Source organism: Eschrichtius robustus, chromosome 6, assembly GCF_028021215.1.
Source record: "Eschrichtius robustus isolate mEscRob2 chromosome 6, mEscRob2.pri, whole genome shotgun sequence".
NCBI classification, from domain to species: domain Eukaryota; kingdom Metazoa; phylum Chordata; class Mammalia; order Artiodactyla; family Eschrichtiidae; genus Eschrichtius; species Eschrichtius robustus.
Window position 1 is genome coordinate 37781886 of NC_090829.1, and position 26368 is coordinate 37808253.

The window sequence follows — 26368 nt, forward strand, 5'->3', positions numbered from 1 at the left end:
TTGCTGTTTTGGTAAGGGAGATTTGAAATGTAGATTCCAGTATTAAAACTGAATCTGATGCACAGCTCAATCTGCTGAACTCACCCCCTGCCCAAACCCTGCTTTTCCCACCTCTCTAGCCCCAAGTGTCTTCTTTCCCCATAAATGACACAATCATCTGACTGCTCAAGCCAGCAGTCTGGGAATCATTCTTGACAACTGTTTTTCCCTTATCAGCAGCTTCAACCAAGCAATCACCAAGTCCTATTGATTCCACCCCCCAAGTATCCCACAGATGGGTACACTTCCCTCCATGTCCATTCATCTATCCATTCATTCATTCACAAATATTTATGGAGTCCTTCCCATTTGCAAGGTACTATTCTAGGTGCTGGAGTTAATGTTTCTAACAAGTCTGACAGGTTCCTGCCTTCATGGAATAATTCACTGTCTAGTAAAGGAGATACTTAGTAAAACAAATAGTTACAAAAGAAATACGTAATTATAAGTTTTAATAAATGTCACATAGGGAAAATACAGGGTGCTGTGAGACACAGTCCCAGGGCCCTGATTTACACTGGGGGTCAGGGAAGTCCTCTCAGCAGGGACATTTAAGCTGAGACACTGATCTAGTCACCCTGCATTTGGGTTATTCCAACAGCCTCCTAACTGTTCTCCCTGCCTTCAGTCTTGTCCATCCAATACCTTCTCGACCTTGTGGCCACAATGGTGACCCTCTCCTGCTTAAAACACTTCACTAATTTCTCATTGCTCTCAAGCCAGAGGTTCACTATACCTTTTCTGAACTGACTCCTATCCATCTTCTAGACTTAGCTCCTTACCCACCTATTCTACTGTCTCCCCATCCAGATCCCATCACATAACACACTTCCACCATGTTGGATTTTTAAAAAATGTTCTTGGCCTGCTAAGTTTTCTCTTGTGTCTGGAATTTTACTCATGTGATCCATTCTGCCTGTAGTTCTTATTGCCCCAAATTTGCTGGATAACTCCTTATCATTCTTGAGGCTTCAGATTAGCTATTATTTCCTTTAAAAAATCTTCCTCAACTCCTCTTCTCTTCCCCTCTCAGTCTCATGTCCCTGCTAAAGCTCCTACCCTCACACTTCCTTTTCATTGATGTTCTAGTGTCTGCCTTGCAGACTGATTGAAATCTCTACAGGGTCAAGAATCATTTCCATTTTGTACCTGTGAATGTATCCTCAATGCCTAGCACAGAGTCTGGCCTGAAAGTGAGTCAATAAATATTTAAGGAACAAATAAAAGGCAGATCTAAATGATTTTATAGGGTAGTTTTTGGATAACCCCAACTCCCACCCCACACCATAGTACTTGAGTAGTTGTACATAATGTTTAAACATATATACTACCATGTGTCATATACAACCTAACTAATAAGGACATAAAAGAAGATAATTTTGAGATCACTAGGATCATCCTGTGTATAAATTTAAACTTGATATTCATATCCAGTACTTGCGGAGAAAAGGACAGGGCTAGTTTCTGGTCAATGGCACATATGAATGAACAGTTCAGTAAAGGCTGCCTGTGCATTGGGGTCGACCGTATGTCCTTTGGGAGAAACTATGAGAGGTTCCTGGCACCTATGGCAGAAGTGTCAGCCAGCTGCGCCGGGTCAGGGCAGCATACTTAACCTGAGGCTTTTAGAAATGGAAAACGCTTACACATTTCCTGCCCCATTCTACAGAATTCCATTTCCTAGTCCTTACTCTTCATGTCCTATCCCTGGATCACCAAGGTCTCTGTCACACGTGCTTCCAGTCATGACAATTTTATTTAAACTCCAGCCATACATCCCAAGCCTATAAAGAAAATTTTAAAAGGAAAAGAAAGAAAAGGGGAAAGGAAGAAAGAAAAAAGAAGGCAGGCAGGCAGGCTCAGGCAAATATATACTCCTGGGCAGAGTTGAATCCATAGAAGGAGCAAAGAAAAGAGAAGCCCTGAATAATGTGAATAATAATAAAATGTGAGTAATGTGAATGAATAAAGGCAGATATTTCTTGAAGTTTATCACTCACATTTAAGGGAAGTGGTGCTTTGGGCTTTAGATATTCTTGGATAAGGAGAAATTATATTTTCCAAACACAGGGCATTTCCTTAGGTTGGTCTCTTCATGGTGCCTCATTGGAGCTGTTTCATAACTCAGAGAAAGCCTTCTTTGGCTGAGAGCAGAGTAGCCACTAAGGTAACATAGATGGCTGGCAAAGAGCAAGCTAACACGGCCTTTGTTTAGGCCACAAGCCCCACACCATGGACTCTGAAAGAGCTTCCAAACTGACCTCTTAGCCTCAAGTCTTTTCCCCTCTCTTCAGCCTCCTCACTGCCTAAAACTTCATCTGCTTATGTCAAAGATTTCCCATGGTGCATGGCCGGAATCCCAATGTCACGGCATTCCAGGGTCTTCACTGATGGGTATATCTGCTGCCTCTTCCTCCGTGAACCCTCTGAGCCAGCAACATGCCACTGACCACCCACAGTGGCTTGAATATGGAGAAAACTCATACTTTCAAAGCTGATCTCAAATAGCTCTACTTCTGGGAAGCCTTCCCTCCAGCCTGCTCTAACATACACAGAACCTGAAGCTAGAGAACAAGGGAGGCCCCCAGACCACACAATGAAATATTCTGCAGTCTTATACAGTGTTCTATCTTCTTACCTGACACATACACCTTTATAACAATCTGGGAGGCTTGATTTGAATTTAGAATTTTTGGCCCCTGTAGAGGGAACAGGAAGAAATGACCCTTAGTCCCCATCTCTTGCCCCTCCCTTCTCTTCCTACCCCTGGCTTTGCCCTCAAGGAGTCTCCTATGCATATATGTGGATACCCCAGCCCACATATGCAAGCTCATCTAGGCTGCCTCTCAGACCTATGGGGTCACACTGTTGGCATGGCCTGTTCTTGGGAAAACAGGCCCAGGGACCAGGCCTTACATCCTGGAAGCAGGCTGGAGACTTACAGGAAAGGGATTCCAAGGTCCCAGTTATCTGGACTATGTCTAGTAGACAGGGAAGTGCATGGGAACTGGGAGCACAGGCAGAGGAGGGCCAACCAGAACAGTATAAAGCAAGTAGCCCAGGGAAGGGTCCTATCCCTGACTTTTCTGGTCCTTCCTGAGCAGAATTAATCACTGCCTTTTCTGTCTCCCAGAGCAGCCTGCTGACAAGTTTAGCATCTTGTCATTGAACTGAAATTTTGTGGACACAGCTCATTACTCCAGGCCATGGGCACCTTGAGGGTGGGACCATCTGAAAACATAGCTCCATAACTTAATTGGCAGCAAATGATGTTTAAATTCTTACCTACAGAATAAAAAGTCGAGCTATTGTGTACATGTACATGTGTATGTGCATGTGTGTATCCACACTCCCTCTTAAATTAGTCCTCAGGTTCAATTTTCTCTTTCAATTAATTTGGATAGTACTTACAAGGTCTATTAATCTCCAGAAATCTATAAAATAACTGCTACTTTTTCATGTACTACTTACACCCACCATACTAACAAAATATATATTCTGAAACCCAGGGTTCTGCTCCAAAGGCTGTTTGAGAACAGACTATATATATTCCATCACTCTATCTTAATGTTCTGCAACTGGCTTCTCATTTTAAATAAATAGCAAGTGACCTCTGAGTCTTGTCAGCCTGGTGATGCTATGTTAGGTGCTGTAGGATTAGGTATGTGAATAGGAATGCTCTACACTGCTGAGAGAAAATCCTAGAAAATGACTCTAGGGACCAGACCACAAAAGCAGTTCCTCTGGGTCTGGACATTAATCAACAGAGGGCTGAATTTGCCATTTCCTGCAACTTCTCTGTATGGTTAGGGCTAGACGCCTACATCCTGGGGATAATAACACATATGCTCATATGTGTTACTAAATTCTGTTTCCTTCATTGACTAGACTACAGCATGGTTTTTGGCAGCCAAGAATATAGACTTAGCCCCAGAAGGCCACTTGGAAAATTGACCACCCAGCCTTTTCCTATAAATGGACTCGGAGAATCCTCTGGAGCTTCCAGCCACGAGTCACTAGCCAAGAACTGCCTCCCTCCACCTAGGAAGGATAGCTTCCTAAAAGAGGGATACTCAGAGGGCAGTGATGGAGGAAGGGACACCACATGGTCGGGCAGCAACATCAGAAACTCACAGACGGATGGATGTGGACGCTATGTCACCTTCACAACCTCATGGACTAGTCAGCTATACATAGAGAAGATTTTTTTTTCAAGGGTCAAGTGTTGACCCTCCAGCCCTGGAGAGCCAGGTTATCACTAGTCACAGAAGGTGGGTAATGAGGAGTGCATTCAAGAAAGCATGAAAACATTCCTGCACTTGCCTTCATCGGAGAACCTGCTCAGTTTACCTCCAAGTTACAGAGCACTGGCACAGCTTTTATGCAGAAGGAAAAACCCCCTTTTAATTCAAATGTCACAAGGTCAAAACCCTTCTCATTTAGCCTCTTATTTCATCTGAAATTGAATTAACTAGACTTACACTGAAAGCCTCAGTCTACAGATTTGATTGTTGCCACGTATTTCACTTTCCTCTCTCGGTAGACTTTTCTCTGTATCCCTCCGTTTCCCCTTGCCCGCTGTCTAATTAATGAACATGAGAGAGAGGAGAGGTGAATCAGGGATTTCTCTAGCTCACTGCCTGAGCATCTCAGTAATCAAGTGTTAGCTGACAAAGAGCTGAAGGAGGCAAGGGGGTTGGGGAGGGGCAGGGCTGCTTTAACAGGAAGAGAAGTGCTGATGGGAAACAAAGGGTTGGGCGGTACCCTAGTCACCACTCCCTGCCACCAGTTAGGATCCTGGCCCTGGTGGGTCCCTTCACGTCATTATGGGTGCTTCCTAACCCTTTGCTTCTTCCTTCTAGGATCCACACTCAGCACCTACAGGAATACCTACAGCAATCTGCTTTCCCCCTCTCTTTCCCCTTCTGTTCGGTTCTCCTCCTCTTCTTGTCTAGCTCACCTTTCTATTGTGTCCCCTGGCTCGCCCATTTGTTTCACAAGCCACAGCCTTACAGTCTCATTTTTTTAGCATGTTGAGATCAAAAGATCTCATTGGCTGGAATTAGACTGGGTTGATGAGGTAGCTCAGCCTGATCTGTATGGCTCTGCGAAAGTTCCCTAACCAGTGTCAGCCCCAGATTTTCCGTAAATGGCAGTCTTAGGGGCGGGGCAGTGTGACTGTAATGGCCTGTGGAAGACATTGCCCATCTGAAAACTGGAGGGGCTGATAAAGATAAGGGGGGCATGAAAAGCCACCGCACCAAGTCGCTCTTTGGTACCAGCACTGCTCTTGACCTCTCCAAACTTCAACTTCTCTGTTTACAAAATGAAAAGGTTGTGGAGAACAAGTGAGATAATCTCTGTAAAACACCTACACAGTGCCTGGTACGTGGCATGAGCTCAACCACTATTGGTGCCCCTTGTCCACCCTCCCCTGCCTTCTGTAACCTGGGAACACTTCCCTTGTGGCCTTCTGAAGTGGAGGCTACTCAGTGACTCCCCCAGGCCAAGAGAGGAGGGGGTTGGGAGTCAGAGTGCTGGACCTGTCACTTACGGCTTACTACTTGTGCGATGGGGGCAAGATAACCTCTCAAAACATTCCTTTTTCTTTTTTTTTCTGATTTTAATTGATTAATTTATTTTTCATTTTTATACAATTTTTAAAGGTTACACTCTGTTTGCAACAAAGCATCCATTTTGACTGGTGTAAAATGGAGAAAAAAATAACACATCATAGAGTTATTGGTAGGATTAAATGAGATATTAGATGTTAAAACAAAAGTCCTTTGTGAATGGTAAAATCCTCTGCAAATTTAGGCACTAATACTAACTCATCTGTCTTAAGAAATATTCGTGGAGAGACTTCTGTGTGCCAGGTACTATGCCAGGCACTGGGGACACAGTGGTGGATACGGTGGTCCTTGTGTCTCAAGCATTTGCATCACAGCCAAGGTGATCCAGAGGGAGAGAGACCAGCAGAGACAAATTCATGACAGTGTGAAATTTGCTATGTCAGGGATTAGGCAGAAGAAAGGAGTCAGAGAGGACTACCGGCAAGAAGGCAACATCTAAGCAACTGTCGGCCCAGAAAGGGTGGTTCTGGTTAGGAAAGAACATTCCAGATGGAGAACGTAGCATATATGTAAAAACTCAGTGCCCTGATAGAGAATGCCCACCTGTGGTCCCTAAGACTGTAGAGTTGTTCAAGGTGTAAGGCTTAAAGTGACCCTAGGAGGCCAGGCAACAGGCAGGGGCCTGGTTTTAAATGGCCTCATAAGCCCTTTCCCGAGTCTCTGGACAGCCATTGAAGGCCTGTAACCAGAGGTCTGACAGGACCTCTCTGAACGCCACACATGGTGCCACCCTCATTCTTAGCCCCTACCTTTTTGGGTCAGGTGACTCCAAGGCCTTTCCCCTCCCCCTTCCTATAAGTGAGCCTCCTCCTGGTTTCATTTACCTTTATGCCCATCCTTTACCCTATGGGAAATAAGTTGAATTAGCTTATTCTATCCAAATCCCCCTTGAACTTTTATTGAACCTGCCTTTCCAAGAACTGTGTTTGTTTTGCTTTTGCTCTCAGGCTGCAGATCAAATGGCATGCCAGCCACCTCCTTTATGAAACTAGGTTTGGCCTGTTAGTCACCTCTCCCTATTCCCCATTATCACCTGGTCCCCAGTCTCTATCTGTGGTAGGCAGAATAATGACTTCCCAAAGATGTCCACACCCTAATCCCCAGGACCTGTGAAAATGCTCCCTTCCACACAGAAGGGACTTTGTAAATGTGATTAAGTTAAGGGTCTTGCGATGGAGAGATAATCCTGGATCATCTGGGTGGCCCCAATGTACTCACAAGGACCTTGGAAGAGGGAAAAAGGAGAGTCAAGCAGAGATGAGAGTGATGCAGGCCATAAGCCAGCCTCTTGGAGCTGGAAAGCACAAGAAAACGTATTCTCCTCTAGATTCTCCAGAAGGAATGCAAGCCTGTTGACCCATTTTAGACTTGTGACCTCCAGAACTGTAAGGTAATAAATTTGTGTTGTTTTAAATCACTACATTTGTGGTAATGTTACAGCAGCACAGGAAACAAATACACCATCCTGTCTGTGCCCCCCTCACTCTGAGCCTTCTTTTAGGTGACCCAGCAATCCCTCAACTCCACTCCCTGCCCAGCCCAAACTCTGTTGTAGCTTTGCCCATCCTTTCTGTCCTTAATCCTTTCTGAAATTCGTTTCTCCATCTGTGCTCTGGAATTCACTCCCAGACTTCCTCTAGCACCTTATTGTATCTAATATTTTCTCCCACATCTTCAATCACTTTATTCTTACTGGATATTGTTAAACCCTCCTTATTTCCCCTAAACTCCCACACTCGTGCGGTCATTTCCTACCCTTCCCTTCCACACACAATCCGTAATGGATGCCTGCCACTCCCCACTTCACCCCACAGACCACTGCCTCTCGTGGGTCACTAGTGAGTCCCCAGCTACCAAATCCAAGGTCAATTCCCATCTCCAATCTCCTTTAACTCCCTAGATCTTGACCCTGTTGAGCCACTTTCCCCCTCTGGAGACCACACACATCTTTTTCTTTGTTCTTCATGGTCTTCACTCTCTTTGGTCTCTTTTGTTCATTTATTCATTTCCAGATTCAACAACGTTTTATTGAAACCCTATTAGGTGCCCAGCACTATGCTAGGGAGTTCATACAAATATGCAGACACACTCTTTGATCCTCAAGGAGTTTAAGGTGCACTGGGAGAGACGGACGTGGAAAAAATAGTGACAATATATTATTCTAAGGGCAAAAGCGAAGATGCATACCAGGTAACAGAGAGGTGCCCAGTCCTCTGCCCGACTTCTAGCCTTACTGCTCAAAGTGTGGTCCCTGAAGCAGCAGGGGCAACATCACCTGGGAACTTGTGAAAGGGCAGAATCGGGGACCCCATCCTAGACCTATTGAACTGAAACCTCTGGGGGTGGGGCTCAAGCCTGCTCTCCAGTGTCCAGGTCTCCCAGCCCAGTCCCCACTTCCTGAAGATCCTTTGCCCCTCTGCTCCACCTGACATAAAACTTCAACATCTTGCCTGATGCCACGCCCTTTGTGGGTCTTCATGGCACCTATTTTCCCCTAAGGTAGAACTCACTGCCCCCTGCCCCCCGTTTATACCTTTCGTGGAGCACTTATCACCCTGTTTAGTTCAGTTTAGTTTTATGAATGTTTACTGAGTGCTCTCAGATACTGTACCAAGAGGTGGGATACAAAGGAAAAGAAGAAATCATGCCTTACCACGAGGAGCTTACAGTCTATTGTGGTTAATTATGCATATGACCACTCTTGCATGCCTTTCTTTGAATTTTGATGTTGAATCCAAATGTTCCAGGCTTCACCTTAGTGTTGACTGGTTTTTCAAGTGGTGGATATTGATATTATCAGGAAAATGGAGCAAAGATGCAGCCATATATAACCTTGTCTGACCATTAATCTGTACTGTGCACATGTCTTGGTGCCCTCCAGAATCCAATTCTACTTCCTCCTTCCTGGCAGCCTCTAGTTTCTATGTGAGTATCCTCAGTGTTCAGGAGAAGCTCCAGGGGTAGAGCATGTGTCTGAAACAGAGACTATCAGGACTTTGGTTTGGATGTTGTAGGAAAGCATACTGCTTAGAGAACCCCTGGCCCTATCTGGAGCACACAAGGAGAAATCCTACAGAAAATGAAAGCCAACACCGAGAAACCAAAAATCTGAGAAATGGAGATACAGAAGCTGTTCTGCTCACATATTTGAGCCCCTAATCAAGTCTCATCTGAAGGTTTTTCTCCATCGCATGTGCTAATAAATTCCTTTTATTGTTTAAACCAGTGTGGGTTGGCTGTTTGGTTACTGATAATCACAAGCATCCTAATTATTACAATCTTTTACTTGAATCGAAAGAACAAGTAATTTGCTATCTAGAAAGTGAGCCTCTGCTCTCACTACCGTCTGATTTCCCCGTAAGTCAAGGCATGTGTAGGTCTTCCCCTTGGCCCTATCTGAGAAACCGTAGATTCCTAGGACTGCACGACCACACTGACCTTTCATTAAAGCTGTCCTGCAATGGCTACAGATTTGCACATTTGTTGTGTTTGTATTACTGTACTTGTGGTGGTTAATTTCATGTGTCAGCTTCACTGAGTCAGAGGGTGCCCAGATATTTGGTTTAACATTACTCTGGGTATGTCTGTGAGGGTGTTTCCAGATGACACTGGCATCTAAATCAGTAGAATGAGAAAGCAGATTGCCCTCTCCAGTGTGAGTGAACCACATCTAATTTGTTGAAGGCCTGCATATGACTGCTTGAGCTGGGACATCAGTCTTCCCCGGGCCTCAGGCTGGGACTTACACCCTCAGCCCTCTGGTCCTCAGGTCCTTGGACTGGAACTACATCACTCGCTCTCCTGGGTCCTCGGCTTGCAGACAGCAGATTGTGGGACTTTTTAGCCTCATAATTGCATAAGCCAACTCTAATTCCTCATGATAAATACGTATGTATGTATGTATGTATGTACAGATAGATAGATTGATTGATAGATTCATTCTATTGCCTCTGTTTCTCTAGAGAACACTAAGACAGTATCCAACTTCTGCCACTACCTCCTCACTTTTATGATTCTAGAAAAAGTGAATGAGTGCTTTCATGTAAAGGTGAGCATGCACAGATACATGAGAGAGGAAAGCTGAAGTATACATCCTGTCCATATACCCAGAAACACACCCAGTTGTGTGAACCATCACGTATATAATGTAAATTTTACCTCCGGTTGCTTCCTCTTTGCAGCTACATGCAAAAGCCGTAAAAGATGGTACTGTTCTGGTTGTTCCAGCTGAGACATCAAGGCTAGGAGTTCTGTCAGGTGTCTGTTAATGGGCTGAGGCTGCTTATCGTACACAGCAGGTAACACCCTCAACAACATGGCATTACCTGTTGAAGGAATAATCACAGAAATGATGACTTTATCAGCCCATGAGCCATAAAATACCATTATTATCAATGCAACAAATTTTGGACTTCCTCACATATTAAATAGCACAGACTAATGGCCAAATCCTCTGCTAAAAATAACATGGTACCTTATTCTGAAAAATCACTAAATCATTACTATTATTTATTTACTTATTTACTTATTTATTTATTTATTTATGGCTGTGTTGGGTCTTCGTTTCTGTGTGAGGGCTTTCTCTACTTGCGGAGAGCGGGGGCCACTCTTCTTCGCGATGCACGGGCCTCTCACTGTCGCTGCCTCTCTTGTTGCGGAGCACGGGCTCCAGACGCGCAGGCTCAGTAGTTGTGGCTCATGGGCCTAGTTGCTCCGCGGCACGTGGGATCTTCCCAGACCAGGGCTCGAACCCGTGTCCTCTGCATTGGCAGGCAGATTCTCAACCACTGCACCACCAGGGAAGCCCCTAAATCATTATTTAAACAGTTTCCATAAAAGGGAATACTTTATGATATAATCAGCATTATTATCTAATGAAAATTTTTCCTGAGTAATGCACCGTGGGGAAAAGAAGATTTGACAGTAACCAGACGACACCCTTGAGAAGGAAACAGTTTCAATAAAGAATTCCTGACGAGAAACAACATTTGGATGCCGTTTAAATGAAAACTAAGCAGTGACATAAGCATGAATCTAAATGAAACTGAACTAAAAAAAAATAAAAGGGCAGAGGAATGTCTTCATGTTCCTGAGAGATACGGAGGCATGATTCAGACAACTGATATATGGAAACTATGCCTTATTTTTACGACTAGTTAGAAAAGTAGCAATGCAAATCTAGATCCTCAATTTCTGCACTATTTCAAGGGAAGTTTAGACTCAGGTTGTTTGTCACAGGTGATCTGCCTCAAAGACTTGTATGGACAACTGGGTTTAAAATGGCGGAACCTGAAGAAAAAAATATGACGTAAGGTTTGCAGGGACTCATCAGCAAACAACATAGGGGAAACATCTGCTTATCATTTTATGGTATGGATTTTTTCGAAAAATCCTCTCAAGAACTTAAATGTCTCAGAATTTGTTTCTAGGGATTTCTCGAACAAGAATTTTCTTGCTTCTATTTACTTTAAATTTGGCTCTGTATATAGAAGACTTACACAGAAAGAATCAAATAAGCAGTGATTATACATGTGTAGACCCTTATTAAATGGTGGGGACATTTAGATATGAGGATTAAGAAAAGAAGGCCAGAATTTTCAGAATATCTATGACCAAATTTAATGAAAGGGTGATCCTGGGTCATGGTGAATATATCTCGGTGACGATAAATAATAAGAATTGCTTTTTCCACACATGGCTCATAGAATTAGTCTCAAACAGATTTTAGTCATATGCCCACAGACTCCAAGGTACTGGAAATATTCAGGGTTTTTTTTTTAAAATGTGAAAAACATTGTTTTATTTTGTTTATTTTTACTAATTTTACTAAGAGCTTTTTCTTAAAGGATCAGGAATTGTCAATGTCATGCCCAATCTCTACAAAGCACATTAGCTCATAGAACTTAGCTATGTAGACATACTGATTAACTGCTGAAAAAGGTCACAATAAATGGAACTGTCATTGTAATTGAAGACAGGAACAATACTCATTAAAGGTCCTGGGACCCCTGAAGAGGGAAAACCCAGATTAGTCATCTTTAGCTGACTTGGATTTCGATCAAAGAATACAAAGATAAATAAGGGCTTTTTAAAAAATTTGAAACTGATGAAGACACTTCGTTGTAGAAACCCTATAAATTTCATTCATAAGCTAATATATTCTTCTTCATTATGAAATATTTCAAGCCATTAGACAAATATAGGCAAAAATATAAGGACCACTGGTGTGCCTACCAACCAGCTTTACCAAAACTTAACCTTGTACCATAATTGCTTCCCACCCCACTCACTTCCTTTTCTCCCCAGAGGCAACCACCAACCTGAAATTGGTATTTACCATCTTCATGAATGTTTTTACACTTCAATTGCATGTGTATATATCAATAAGCATTTACACTGTTCTTTGCATGCTTTAAAATCTTATATCAATAGTATATTGTACATATCTTTGTGCAACATATTTTTTTCTCATCCAACATTGTGTTGAAGTTTTATATCCAAGAAGTTCTCTTCATTTATTCTCACAGCTGTATGGTATTGTATTGTATAAATATGCAACAATTTATTCATATACTTCATGGTTGGAAGATTTTTATTATTGTTATTATTATTGTTATCATTTGCTTTCACCAATAGTGCTGCAATTTTTAGACCTATTTCTTTGTGCATAAATGGGAGATATTCCCTTGGGTACTGATTCTGAGCTTAATGTGCTTAGAAACCACCAGGGCAACTTGTTAAAACACAGATACTGATTCAACAGATTGGAGGTAGAGCCTGAGAATGTGAATTTCTAACAGGCTCTCAGGTGATGTTGATGGTTCCTGGACCACATAATTAAGTAGCAAAGCAGTGGGTTTTTCCCTGGGAGTTAAGTTTCTAGATATTCCAAACTTTCTTTGTAACGTGGTTGTAGTAGTTTTCTATAGCTGCCATAAGAAATTGACAAAAACTGTGGCCCAAAATAACACAAATTTATTATCTTATATTTCCATAATACAAAAGTCTGGCATGAGTCTCACTGGGCTAAAATCCAGGTACTGGAAGGCCTGGGATCCTTCCTGGAGGTTGTAGGAAGGAACCGTTTCTTGGCTTTTCTAGCTTCTGGAGACCACCAGCATTTCTTGCTTTGGGGTCTCCTTCCTCCATCTTCAAAGTCAGCTACAGAGCAACTCTTTGACCCTGCTTCTGTCACTACACCTCTTCCTCTGCTTCTCTCTTCTGCCTCTCTTCCACTTAAGCACCCTTGTGATGACACTGGGTCCATCTGGATAATCTAGGATTATCTCCCTATATGGTAACCTTAATTCCATCTTCTGTGCAATGAAACACAACGTGTTCACAGGTCATGGGGATTAAGACGTGGATATCTTTGGGGAAGGGTTCATTTTTCTGCCTACCACCACGATTATAACAATTTACATACCCACCAGGAGCATGAATGTTTCTGTTGCCAACACTTGGTCTTGACAGACATCGGTTTTTGCCAATCTGATGGGGTTTAAGATGATACCTCATTTTTTGTTTTAATTTTCATTTATTTAATCACTTGTAAGGCTGAGCACCATTTTTATATGTTTTCAGGTCATTTCCTCTGCTGTGATTTGGCCATTCATGTCCTTTGCCTATTTTCGATTGGGATGTTTGTGTTTTCTTATTGATTTGTAGAAGTTTCTTATTTATTCTGGACACTAATATTTGGTCTATTAGTTTTAAAGTTGCAATCCTAATGGAGTTGATTTTTAAATTTTTTATTTTATGGTTTATAAAGATTTTGTTATTGAGAAATTTTTCCCTAATATAATGAATATGTTCATAAAAATATTCTACTATATTTTCTCCTAAAAGCATTATGATTTTTAAAAAAAATTATTTATTTATTTGGCTGCGTTGCGTCTTTGTCGCTGCGTGCAGGCTTTCTCTAGTTGCCGCGAGCGGGGGCTACTCTTCGTTGCAATGCACGTGCTTCTCATTGCAGTGGCTTCTCTTGTTGCAGAGCACGGGCTCTAGGCGCACAGGCTTCAGTAGTTGTGGCTCTCAGGCTCTAGAGTGCAGGCTCAGTAGTTGTGGCGCACGGGCTTAGTTGCTCCGCGGCATGTGGGACCTTCCTAGACCAGGGCTCGAACCGGTGTCCCCTGCATTGGCAGGCGGATTCTTAACCATTGCGCCACCAGGGAAGTCCTATGATTTTGTTTTTATGTTTGTCTTTAATCCATCTGGATTTTACTTTTTGTACATATGAGGAAGGGATCTAATTATAAATATATATTTGTGTGTATATAAACAATTGTCCCAGATCAATTTATTGAGTGGCCAACTGTTTCCCTTCTGATTTGTAATACCTCTTTCATATATAAAGTTTCCCATGTATCTGGATCTGTTTCTGGTTATTTGTCATACCTTCACCAATTATATATTTTCTTCATTACAATAACTTTATAATAAATCATTATATCTCACAGGGCAAATTTCTTCATCTTCTACTTCAAATTCCTCTACTTTATATAAATTTTACCATTAGTTTGTCAACTTCCTTGAAAAACTAGAATTTTTTTCTTCACATTGAATATATAGACTAATTTGGAATAATTGACATCTCTGTGAAACTGAGTCTTCTTATTCAAGAACTTGATATATTCTTCTATCTATGTAATTTTTTTATGTCTTTCAAAGTTTTGTGATATTAGCTGTGCCTTATATATCTTTTATTAAATAGATTCCTAGGTATTCCATATTTGTTGTTGCTATTGTAATGAAAGTTTTTGGTCTTTTAAAGATATTTTCTATTTATGTGCTGTATTAAGAAAGCAACTGATTTTTGTACATTGACCTTTCATCCAGCAAAAGTTTAGTTCTTTTATTAATAAACTGTCTTTAGAGTCTCTTAGATTTTCTGTATATAGATAATCAACTTATAATAACTGATGACAACTTCGTTTCTTTCCATCCTTATTCCTTACATTTCTTTTTTTGTCCTACTTTACCAGCTGGGACCTCAAACACTTTGATGAATAGAACCAGTGTCCACTGGTATCGTTTTGTTATTCCTGTCTCTAAAGAGTATGTTTCTAAGGATTCATCATAATGTATGTACATGTTTCTATACATTTTTGGTATTTACATTTTATCAGTTTAAGCTCCTGTCTTTTTCCTAGTTTGAATATGAATGAGTGTTGAATTTTATTAAACGATTTTCCTGCACCTGTCCACATGACCATATGATTTCTCCTTTAACTTGTTATTGTAGTAAATTAATGAATATTCTAATGTTTAATCAATCTTGCACTCTTAGAATACACTCAGCTTGGTTATGATGCATTTTAATGCATAGATTGCTGGATTTTGGCTAATACTTCATTTAGAGCTTTTACATCTATATCCTTAAATGAGACTGACTTGCAGTTTTCCTTTCTTGTACTGACCTCGTCTCTTTTTAGTATCATACTTACTAGACATATAAAAAGAATTTAGTGCATTCCTGCACACTCTATTCTCAGAGGCCGTTTATATAAAATGGGGATTATGTGTTCCTTGCTTGGTAGAACTTGCTTATCAAACCTTCTGAGCAGTGTTCCATATATTTCATCATATCAAAATTTAAATTATGTAGTTTAAATTTCTGTATCCTTTCACAGTTTTTTTGGCATTTGAATGATCAGTTATGACAGAAGTGAACCTATCAGTTATGAGAAGTATGTTAAAATCTATCTTTATGATTATGGATTTGTCAATTTCTTCTTATAAGTCTGTCAATATTTGGCATATTTTTTTGAAAGTACCAGATAGTTCTGAGATATCTTCCTGGTAAAGCATTTCATCATAATTTAATTGCTCTCTTTGCTTTAAAGTCTACTTTTGACTGATATTAATACAACTATGCTAGCTTTTTCGAATTGCCCTTGTTTGGTATATTCCCTCACCACTTTTAAATTTTTTTGTTTTCGAGATTTCTAGATTCTTAATGTTTTATGTGTGACTCTTGTAAGTGACTTATAGCTGGACTTAAAAAATATTTCTACCTGACAAACATTTGTCTCTTAACTGAAAGTTTGTTTCATTGATATTTATAGTGATTACTGGTATACTTGGATTTATTTTTATGTTACATTGTGCTTTTTACTTATCTTGCTCTGTGTATGTATTTCTTCCCTACTTCTCTACTTCCTATTGAATAGGGCAAGTTTTTTTTTTTTTTTTTTTAATTCACTCTATTCCTTCTATTTGGACATTTTATTTCTTTTTGGTTTTGGTGGCTGTCCTTTAAAAGATAAACATTCTTGAACTAACAAAGAAAAATTAATTTTCCTGTCTTGAACAATGAAAGGATTTTAGAATTACTTTCTTAGCTCTTTCTTCCAGTTCCTTAATATTCTCTTCAGCTTCAGCCTAATTTGTCATTTAATCCATTCCTTGAATTTTTAAAAAATTTCAATTAACTTTTTTTTAATTCCAGAAGTTATATTTAATTCTTTAAAAAAAATCAGTGTCTTTTTCTTTTTTCATGTTTCCAATTCCTTCTTGTAGATCTTAAATCACTTTAAAGACACTTATTTTCTAGTTTCTAGCTGATATTTTAAATAAATGAAATTCTTGAGGGAGGGGTGTCTAATCCCTTTGGGTTTCTGTTGGTTCTCATTTATGGTGGATTGTTTCCTCATATGTTTAAATATTTTTTATTATGTATTTATTTTTACTGTGTCAGATAGTATACATTTGAATCTGGAACATGTATGAGGGCAGGCCCAAAGTCACAAACTCTCAGAGACCCTGTAAGAGTTCAGTCAAAGAGAGCTATGCTTACTTCTCACTTTCTTGTGCTAGGGCAGAGACCAACTGAAATCCAATAGGTAAATCCTCACCATGGCCTAAGCCTTGTTCCATATGGCGATTAACACTTGGTTATCACAGAACGGATAACATGTCCACCCCTTCACCTCCCCTGGGGGGAGGGGGCCTAGCATCAGCTCTTGGGCTTACTGGTCTGTTTTTGGTTCCCTCTCTTGGGCCTCTGGATATTTTCCTTACTTTATTGGAAGCTTATTTGTACATTTAAAGTTTTTATTATTATTCTAATGTAAACACATTTCTAGGTTTTTTTTTCACCAGAGTTTTCAGCTTATATAGATCTCCATATATTGGCAGAAGCAGGAATCTCTAAATTTACTTTAGAAACATGATCTTTGACTCTAAGCCTACTGAAATAATATATCCACATAATTTCAGGTTATGAAAAGAAACATACCTAAAATCAGTTAATTCCTTTTCCCCAGCTCCTTCTCATTTTAGGTTTACCAGTTTTGCTGTGTTTGTCATTAGAAAGTCCATTTATAAAAGTATAGTTGCAACTCCAGAAGGATTAAAGGTGGAATAACTTGGAATGGATTTGCCTTCTAGAGCCATACAAATTTTTACTGTGTTGGTTTCTCTTGAAATCAGAGTAACTTTCACAGTTTAGACCTGCAAAGCTGTGTACAAAGAAAAGTGAAAAAAAGTTTTCTATACATAAAGGTTGTGAAACAATGAGAGTGCACACAAAATGCTGAAATGATGCTCTTGCTTTCACACCTCTATGCCTGCTGAATTATTTCTCCCCCTAATACCCCTCCCCTCCCTCTCATCCTTCAGTGCTACCAATTCAAGTTACAACAGCTAATCCCCAGGGGGAGACAGTCCTAGCCCAGTCTCCCCACCTCTTTCCCCTCTGACCCTCTTCCAATTAATCTGACTGCAGTGTAAACCTTTGTGGTTTACTATTGTGCAACTCCCCACGTCTCCTTCGCCCTCCCACCCCCCCTCCGCCCCCCCCCCCCCAATTCAGGGGAACTCCCGTGAACGCAGTGCCACTGGCATTACTCATTCATCCCCATTCAGACTTTCCCCAGCATTTATTAAGGGCTCTCAGCTCCTGCCTCTCACTCTCCTCCGCTCCTTCTCCACTCAACTTGAGAGCCTCTTGTCTCATCCCCTCCCGCCGTCTGTGGGAAGAACTTTGTCTCTTCAGCAATGCATCTCCCTGTGATTCTGTTTTGTGCTCTCTGGTCTGCAGTGTCGGCCGAGAACTCGGATGAATATGAGCTCATGTATGTGAATCTGGACAATGAAATAGACAATGGACTCCATCCCACTGAGGACCGTAAGTTCATTTTAACTGTTTCTCTGCTAACCCTAATTACATATCCACCTCTTTGGGTCTAAGTATTATACATATATTTTGTAGCCAATGAAATAAGCAACAAAATTAGTTTGTTTTGCAAAAGAGAAAAGCACGTTAGGAAAGGGAGAGGTTTCAAAAAGTTACTTCTGTCAGAGATACATAATGGGTCAAACTGTATGAAATCGCCGATATTCTCGCTTTGAGCTCCATGAACGGCAATTTCATAAGAGTTCAACTTCATATAAACTTGCACGGTTTCTGTCATACGCGAGATATTTACATGCTGTTTTTTGCAGGTATCCTGAAAGGAAAGGGGGTACTGGGGATGAGTACTTGGGACCACCGAGGGAGGTCGGCATTTTACAAAGCACACCCGAGGAGGGCCTGGGCGGGTCGGTAACGCGTGTGTGTCCCGTGCTCTAGCTACGCCGTGCGACTGCAGTCGGGAGAACTCCGAGTGGGACAAGCTCTTCATCATGCTGGAGAACTCGCAGATGCGGGAGGGCATGCTGCTGCAGGCCACCGACGACGTCCTCCGGGGTGAGCTGCAGAAGCTGCGGGCCGAGCTGGGCCGGCTGGCGGGCAGCCTGGCGAGGCCGTGCGCGCCGGTGGCCCCCGCCGAGGCCAGGCTGGCCCGGGCGCTGGACGAGCTGCTGCAGGCGAGCCGCGACGCGAGCCGCAGGCTGGCGCGCCTGGAGGAAGCCGGGGCGCTGCAGCCGCAGGAGGAGGCGGGGCAGGCCCTTGGCGCAGTGCTCGAGGAGCTGCGGCAGACGCAGGCCGACCTCCGCGCTGTGCAGGGCTGGGTGGCAGGACGCTGGCTGCCAGCAGGTGAGGACGCTGGGCCGGGCGGGGACCCCCACGCGGCTTCGTTCTCGGAGCGCGAGTTGCGGGAAGCCGAGTCAGCCAACCCTCTAGGGGGGGCTTTAGTGGGAGGAAACACACACACACACACCCCCTCTGTTTCTCCATGCATGGTCACAGAGCTCAGACACACCATACAAGGCGGGAAAATTGCTTTCAAAAGTAGTCTCCAGTCCCGAGGAACCCAGAGGATAGATGTGCACGTAACCATCCCAGTCTTGAAATAGACGTCAAGGGGCCCCAGACTGACACCCGATCCGACCAGGCGTTACAGGAGCTCTATTGGCCGGTTATAACCGTGATCTCTCTCGGTGTCAGCTTCCCTCCGTTAGGGATTTCCACTTCGTCTAATTTTAGCCGGCTTCTCTCTTTAGGGGAACTCTGGTTCCCCGCGCTATTTCAGGGCCCAGCCTAATTTTTAGGAACGTTTTCCAATCCCTGGGCTGGCCCCTTCTCCCTGCCAGTTTCAAACAAAAGACTTGAGGCTGAATCTGATCTCCCAAGGGGTACCCCCAGCCCTCGGGTCTGTGAAATGAGCGCCAGAGTGAGGTCCAGGGTGTGAGGTTTGGAATAAACCAGCGGCTGAGGGATCCAAAGAGAGACAGTAAGAGGTACGAGCCAATTGGTATCCAGGTGGTACCCCAGGGATGTGGAGGATCAGAGTGAAAGAGAGGAGAGGCAGTTCAAACCAGATGCAACCTGTCGAAGTCCCATGTAATACTAAGTGAATTTTCAAACACATGTGGGCCCGAAATAATACATTTTAAAGACGGTTCAAGAAAATACAGAGTAGATTTGGAGCCAAGTAACACTCCTTTGTAAGTCAAAATTTCTAAGAAATGGTGATGTAACAATTGTGGGTTACATTAGAAAATCTGTGTCCTATGTAAGAAAATATGACTTACACTTTTCCTGAGCATCTTATGAACAGAAAACAATTACAAAAAGCACAATCCTTTCTTTATGTCCAATAAAGCAACTCTTATTGGATGGGGTAGGAGAAGAATCATGCATGTGTGAGAGCATGTTTCATTTAAAATTGCAGAAACCATACCAGAATATGAGTCTTTCCTAAATAATTGAGGACTGTCAGTACAGAGCATATTTTTAAAAATATTAAGTAGGGCTTCAGAGGGAGGAAAAAATCATAAAATCAAATATACAATAGATCCTCAATGTAAGTGACAAGAAGACAAATTATAATTCTTTAGCTGTTTTAATGGATGAAATTTCTTGTCTTTTGCAAACCATGTAAAATCACTGTACATATCACATACCAGGAAAACTGAAGAATTACGCTGTTTCACCTCCACCTCTGCATACTAGTTAGAGCAGAAGAGGGATGTATTTCTGAATTCAAAAATGTTAATTTCTTATTACAATACATCCTCCACTAATACTTTTACCCACATGCTTTGATTTCTCCTCTCTTGGTTTCCTGCCAGCTTGGCTCCTAAGGGATTCCTAATCATTCTGTTGTCAGCCTCTTAAGAACCTGGTTTTAATTCTGTCTGGTCTTTGATAATATAATCAGAAAAACCTATTAGTTAAAAGCCATTTCATGAGAGAGTTTCTGACATTTTAAAGACATATCAAGAGCCTCAATCACTGGCCCCCAAAAGAAGCCACAAAAAAACTTGCCAACATGCAGTTCTACTCCATGAGCTCACATAACTAGTGCAGCCGACAGGGGAAGCTGGGTCTCTGAGAGGCAATCAAGGAAGGCTTTGGAATGCAATCCTAACTGCCTGGGCTTATTTAAACAGGAAATCAGTTCATGAGATTGTAGTTGGCACCCTCTCTGAACACTACTGAAACATAACAGAGAATATGTCAAATGCCCATGCATATGGTGATCTTTTGTTCCATGATCTTTGATTGATTTAAATAACACAGCTAGAAAAGCATGTACCTACCAATTTCATTTGAAAAAAGAATCAACACCTCATTAAAAATTAATTTTAAAAGATCTTCAGAAATTCAAATTATTCAGTGAAAAAGTTAATACCAAAGTATGACAGGACCAATTTTGTGCTTTAGTATGACAGTTATTTTTCTAGGATTTTCTGAACCTCAATATCTTCTCTATTTCTAAAGGATAAGGTCCATATGCTTAATTTTTTTTTTAAGATGGAGCCTAGCCCTCAGCCACTTGTAGGCAGTTAGCTTAGTTTACCACACTTTGCATGGATATTTGGTTCCTGTAAGTTCTGTCTATTCACCAGTTAGTCTTTAAAAGCTCTGAGAGTTTGCTTTTTAAAGCTATCTTATGGTAAATCTTCTTTAGGTTGTTATAAAGTGAATACCTAGCCCTAATTTAGATTTTAAAAAATTCTTTCTTTATATGGTCTTTTATACATATATGAGGTTAGCACAAGGCAGAGCTCACTTGTTAAACGTTTTAGCACATTATTTCCTAGAGACATCTAAAGGGTCTTCACTTCAGCATCTGCAGCTCCCTGACTGGCCATGTGACCTGGAGATGGACAGAGGTGGGAATTTACTGAGTTCCCAACCCCCAAGTTTGAAAGTCTCCTTCTAAGTGCATATTAGCAGAAATATATACTCTATCCGACCCCTTGGAAGAATTCACTCTTCCTTAAAGGTTTTCTGTTACAGCTTACATAGCATTTATAAGCATGTGGACAGAGTAAGAATTTTTTTTTTTTTAAATTATTAGCACCTTTTAATTATTATTTATTTATTTATTTATTTATTTATTTATTTGGCTGTGTTGGGTCTTCGTTTCTGTGCGAGGGCTTCCTCTAGCTGCGGCAAGCGGGGGCCACTCTTCATCACGGTGCGCGGGCCTCTCACTATCGCAGCCTCTCTTTTTGCGGAGCACAGGCTCCAGACACGCAGGCTCAGTAGTTGTGGCTCACGGACCTAGTTGCTCCGCGGCATGTGGGATCTTCCCAGACCAGGGCTCGAACCCGTGTCCCCTGCATTAGCAGGCAGATTCTCAACCACTGCGCCACCAGGGAAGCCCCAGAGTAAGAATTTTTAAGCATATCTTTGGTCCACAGAGCTCTTCTCGACTGCTACATGCTTCTTCTTTACAGACTTGCAGAATATTACAAGGAGAATGGAAGAGCCTTTGACAGATAACTATAAAGCCTGGAGAGATTGTGGGGCTCATCGAAAGCGACACAGCTTACTAGTAGTAAAACAAACTGAATTCCAGCTCTTTTAGCCAAATCCAGGGGTTCTTCTACCACTAAGAGGCAATGCAGCGTGCTGGTTAAGGGTGTGGTTCCTGCAGCCAGAGTGCCCAAGTTCAAAACCAATTTTACCATTTCTCTGTGTGCCTTCTTTTCCATTTACATGCTTCTGAATGAGACAGTTGATTTTCCTTATTCCTGTTTTCTTTGCTCTATAGAGATTATACTTGGACCCCTCAAGTCATAACATATTGCTGCATATAGTTTTTAACTGTAGTCATTAAAAGGCCCATCCTAAAATACCTAACTGCCAGAATCATTTCGGAATGAATCTGTATTTTCTTTCATATTCTTACTTCCTTGCTACTCTAGGTTGTGAAACAGCGATTTTATTCCCCATGCGTTCCAAGAAGATTTTTGCAAGCGTGCATCCAGCAACACCAATGAAACTTGAGGCTTTCAGTGCCTGCATTTGGGTCAAAGCCACAGATGTGTTAAACAAAACTGTCCTGTTTTCCTATGGCACAAAGAGGAATCCATATGAGATCCAGCTGTACCTCAGCTATCAGTCCATCGTCCTTGTGGTGGGTGGAGAGGAAAACAGACTGGTCACCGATACTGTGATTTCCCTGGGAACGTGGACCCATCTGTGCAGCACCTGGAATTCAGAGAAAGGGCACGTGGCCTTGTGGGTAAATGGTGACCTGGTGGCCGCCACTGTCGACATGGCCACGGGTCACGTTGTTCCCGAGGGAGGAATCCTGCAGGTTGGCCAAGAAAAGAACGGCTGCTGTGTGGGTGGTGGCTTTGATGAGACATTAGCCTTTTCTGGCAGACTCACGGGCTTCAACATCTGGGATCGTGTTCTTAGTAATGAAGACATAAGAAAGACCGGAGGAGCAGAGTCCTGTCACATCCGGGGCAATGTGGTTGGGTGGGCAGTCACGGAGATTCAGCCCCACGGAGGAGCGCAGTACGTTTCTTAAGTGTCGTGAAACTCTACTTAAAGCCAAAGAAAGAAACTCACATTTTAAGCATATGCCACTTGGGAAGGTCTAAAAACCTGAATTCATTATTAAGAACACTTGAGACTAATGAAGGAGAGAGTTGAGATCAATCTTTATTTATCTTGGCAAAATACTGAATAAATAGTCGAAGGGGAGACATTGGAGAAGGCTTTTGGGGATATTGTTACTAGACTTTATGCCATGTGCTTTCAGATTAATGCTGTGTCTTTGTCAGATAAACTCTCAAATAATGAAAAAAGACTGTATGGTTGAACAGAAGGACAACTGTTTTACTTTTCTTTGGCTAATTTTGTTTTGGCCAGAGATGAATTTTACATTGGAAGAATAATAAAATAACATTTGTTGTCCACTGTTCATTGTTATTGGTACATACCTTATTATGAAAAAACGATGATAGAACATATTTATACTACCATGTGACTTAACAAATACAAATGTAGTGTGTGTTATAATGTCACTTTTTTGAGGAGATAGTTATATAAGTTATATTGTAAAATGGTTTTGTATTAATTTTATTGAGACTATTTTTGTAAATCTCTACTGTAAATAAAATATTTTATAAAACTAGTCCATGTCATCTAATTATAAATTTAAAATGTTTGGGAGCAAATCCACCCTTTTTTTTAATCTAAAGCAGGCAATTAGTTTTCAGATACTAATCTATTATGTAAATAGTAATAGTTACTATTGTTAGAAACAAACTATAGAGTTGTTTTAAGCACTGGCTTCCTATAAATCATAGGCAAGAAATATGATCTTGGCTAAGTCAATTCATCTCTCTGGGTTTTAGTTTTCTCAACTGAGAAATCAAGGAATTGAAGAAATAATGATTCCTTCCAATTTGATGATGCTATGAGCATATACAACTTTCTGTCCCATGTATACAGGGGAAAAAAATGAATTATATTCAGAGTTCCTCAGATTCACATGATACCTGCCAGAGATGGTTTAGGACTGTTATTGGGGAGATCTAAAAATCTGGAAAAGAAACAATGACTTCTGCCCTTAATACACATCCCATTCTCTTATGCATAAAGGAGAGGACAGTCAAGTCCCTTCATCCTGTAGATGGGGAGATAACTCTCTACCACACTAATGTTCTCCTCCTGTAGAGGCTATGCAAGCAAGGGCTGACAGAAGAACCACAAAGCCACGTCTGAACATCAGTAGGAAGTGTGGCAGAACCACAGTGATAATGTGTCCGCCTAAAGGTAGGACCTGAACAACCACAGGTCATCTCTTGTTCATGAGGTTTGGAGAAGGGAGCCAGGAGTAATTATCAAACCACATTTTGTAACTAACTAGCCTGGTCCTTAGACAAGTTACTTAACTCCTCTGGAACTTCTCAGTAAAAGGAGGGGGTTAAACTCTTAGTGTCCAGTGAAATTCTATAAATCTAGGAATCTTTGAAGATATACTCATGGTATCAATACAGCTTCACCCTACTCGTGAGACCCACAAAGCCAGGGTGAAGTGTCTCAAAGAAAATCCTTCCCAGTTTTGAGGTCACAGGTCAGTCTCAGACACTTGGAGATTACATAATTCAAGGTTGCAGGCACAGTGGCCATATGCAAGTCCTTGTTTAGCCACTGTCTATGACTCTGAATGCTGAGCTGAAGGAGGAAATACTTGACCTAACCTTCAGCTGAGAGTTAGGCATGCTTTCAATTCCTTTTCACATCTGTTCAAGAGACCCAAGATGATGCTGGCCAAGAGATATGCAAATTCATATGCGGATAGAGTTAAATGTAAGGGAACTTTTAATTTTTAACAGGAATTACATGTTGAAGGCAGAGAAGAAACAAATTGAAAAAAGGAAAGTAACCCTTGAGTTACTAAAGTAGAAATTACATCTGCTACAGCAGTAAATCTGGATAAGTGTTCTAGGGACTTCTAATTGTTCCCTGATATCTATTTTCCCTCTTTTCCTAAGTAACAGAATTCTGGTTTTAACGGTATGTATGGCCACTCTAAAGTCTCTATTTTCCAGCATCAATTGCAGCTAGATGTGGCCAAATGACTATGTTCTGGCTGATGGTGAAATAACGAATGTGATTCCCTTTCCCTTCCTCCTTCTGACTGATGGGAATATGGTAATAACGGCTGGAATTTCAGCAACCATCTTAGGTCAAGAGATTTAGCATAACAATATAGAATGAGCTTGGGCCTTTAATATTATGAAGCTGTCTTGCCAGCCCTAGGCTGCCTGTCCCTGCACTTCTTTAACACAACAACAACAAAAAAATACACCTTTATCTTCTTCAATCCACTATTGGTTGACTACTTAATCTAATCCTGATCCAGTAGAGCAATTTTTCTTTTTAATAAAAAAGACCAAGCACTTTATTCCCTCAAAATACTCATAGACTATATGTACAAAATACACTTTACAGTCTCAGGAAGCTGGCTATCTGACTCTTTTCTTTACACTAATAGCATTTAATGAGTTTTAGAATACATAGTGTCAGCAAAAGGAGGAAGTAAGAAATGTGTAAAATAGTGATAAAATAATCTAAAGAGAAATATCAGCGTGCTGGCTTAGTCTAGCACATTGGCAAAGAGTTTCACTCACCAGGATGGTTACTGAGGGCTTCATCATATTATAGCACCGTAAAAGAATTGTGCAAGATGGCTCAATTTATTCAGAGGAAAAAATACATGTATAACTAATATATAATACATTACATGTACAAAATATAAAATATTATGTATGTGTGCTAGAGTGACAAACTGTCCTGGTTTGCCTAGGACCAACCCAGCTTTAGTACTGAAAGTCCCCTGTTCCAGGAAATCCTTCAGTCCTAGGCAAACTGTGACACTTTGTCACTTTGTCACTCTAGTACCTACATATGTATGTAAGTAGAGCAACTTTTTTGCAGAGATAGTATCTGAACAAGATAGAGTTGATATATTTTCCTTGTCTATTGCAATGTGAGTTGGCTTTTAATTAAGTATTAATTCCTTTAAAATATATCCAGAACAGTTGACTGTTAAGTATATATTACAGAATTTTAGAGCTAGGTATTTGCAATTACTCAACTAACTTCACTTTAATAAATAGATTCGCAAACAAAGAAGAAACTATAATTGATTTTTATTTCATCTCTTCTTAAATTTTATATTAGAAAGCTCTTCTTTGAGAAGCTTACTAAGGCCAAATGTTTCTAGAACTGTATTTTAGCCACTAAGAAATAGCACTCAAAGACTTCCCTGGTGGTGCAGTGGTTAAGAATCCGCCTGTCAATGCAGGGGACATGGGTTCGAGCCCTGGTCCAGGAAGATCCCACATGCCGCAGAGCAACTAAGCTGATGCGCCACAACTTCTGAAGCCCGGGTGCCACAACTACTGAAGCCCGTGCGCCTAGAGCCTGTGCTCCACAACAAGAGAAGCCACCGCAATGAGAAGCCCGTGCACCGCAACGAAGAGTAGCCCCCACTCGACGCAACTAGAGAAAGCCCACGCGCAGCTATGAAGACCCAACGCAGCCAAAA

General features: G+C 41.3%; 2 protein-coding genes across 7 annotated transcripts in view; one reads left to right on the forward strand and one right to left on the reverse strand.

The window, feature by feature from the left end:
* The window catches only part of VEPH1 (ventricular zone expressed PH domain containing 1), a 238717-nt gene that overhangs the window by 161659 nt on the left and 50690 nt on the right, over positions 1–26368 (reverse strand). For all 6 annotated transcript variants that reach the window (XR_011074282.1, XM_068546156.1, XM_068546152.1 and 3 more), the window contains exon 5: positions 9831–9997. Coding sequence is in view for 5 of the 6 variants with exons in the window: in XM_068546156.1 (XP_068402257.1) it covers positions 9831–9997 (167 nt within the window). In the remaining variant the exon portion in view is untranslated. The remainder of the gene's footprint in view (positions 1–9830; positions 9998–26368) is intronic.
* Positions 17603–23281, forward strand: PTX3 (pentraxin 3). The gene is made up of 3 exons (XM_068547374.1): positions 17603–17805; positions 18250–18654; positions 22221–23281. The coding sequence occupies exons 1-3, from the start codon at positions 17676–17678 to the stop codon at positions 22832–22834; spliced, it is 1149 nt and encodes a 382-aa protein (XP_068403475.1). The 5' UTR covers positions 17603–17675; the 3' UTR covers positions 22835–23281.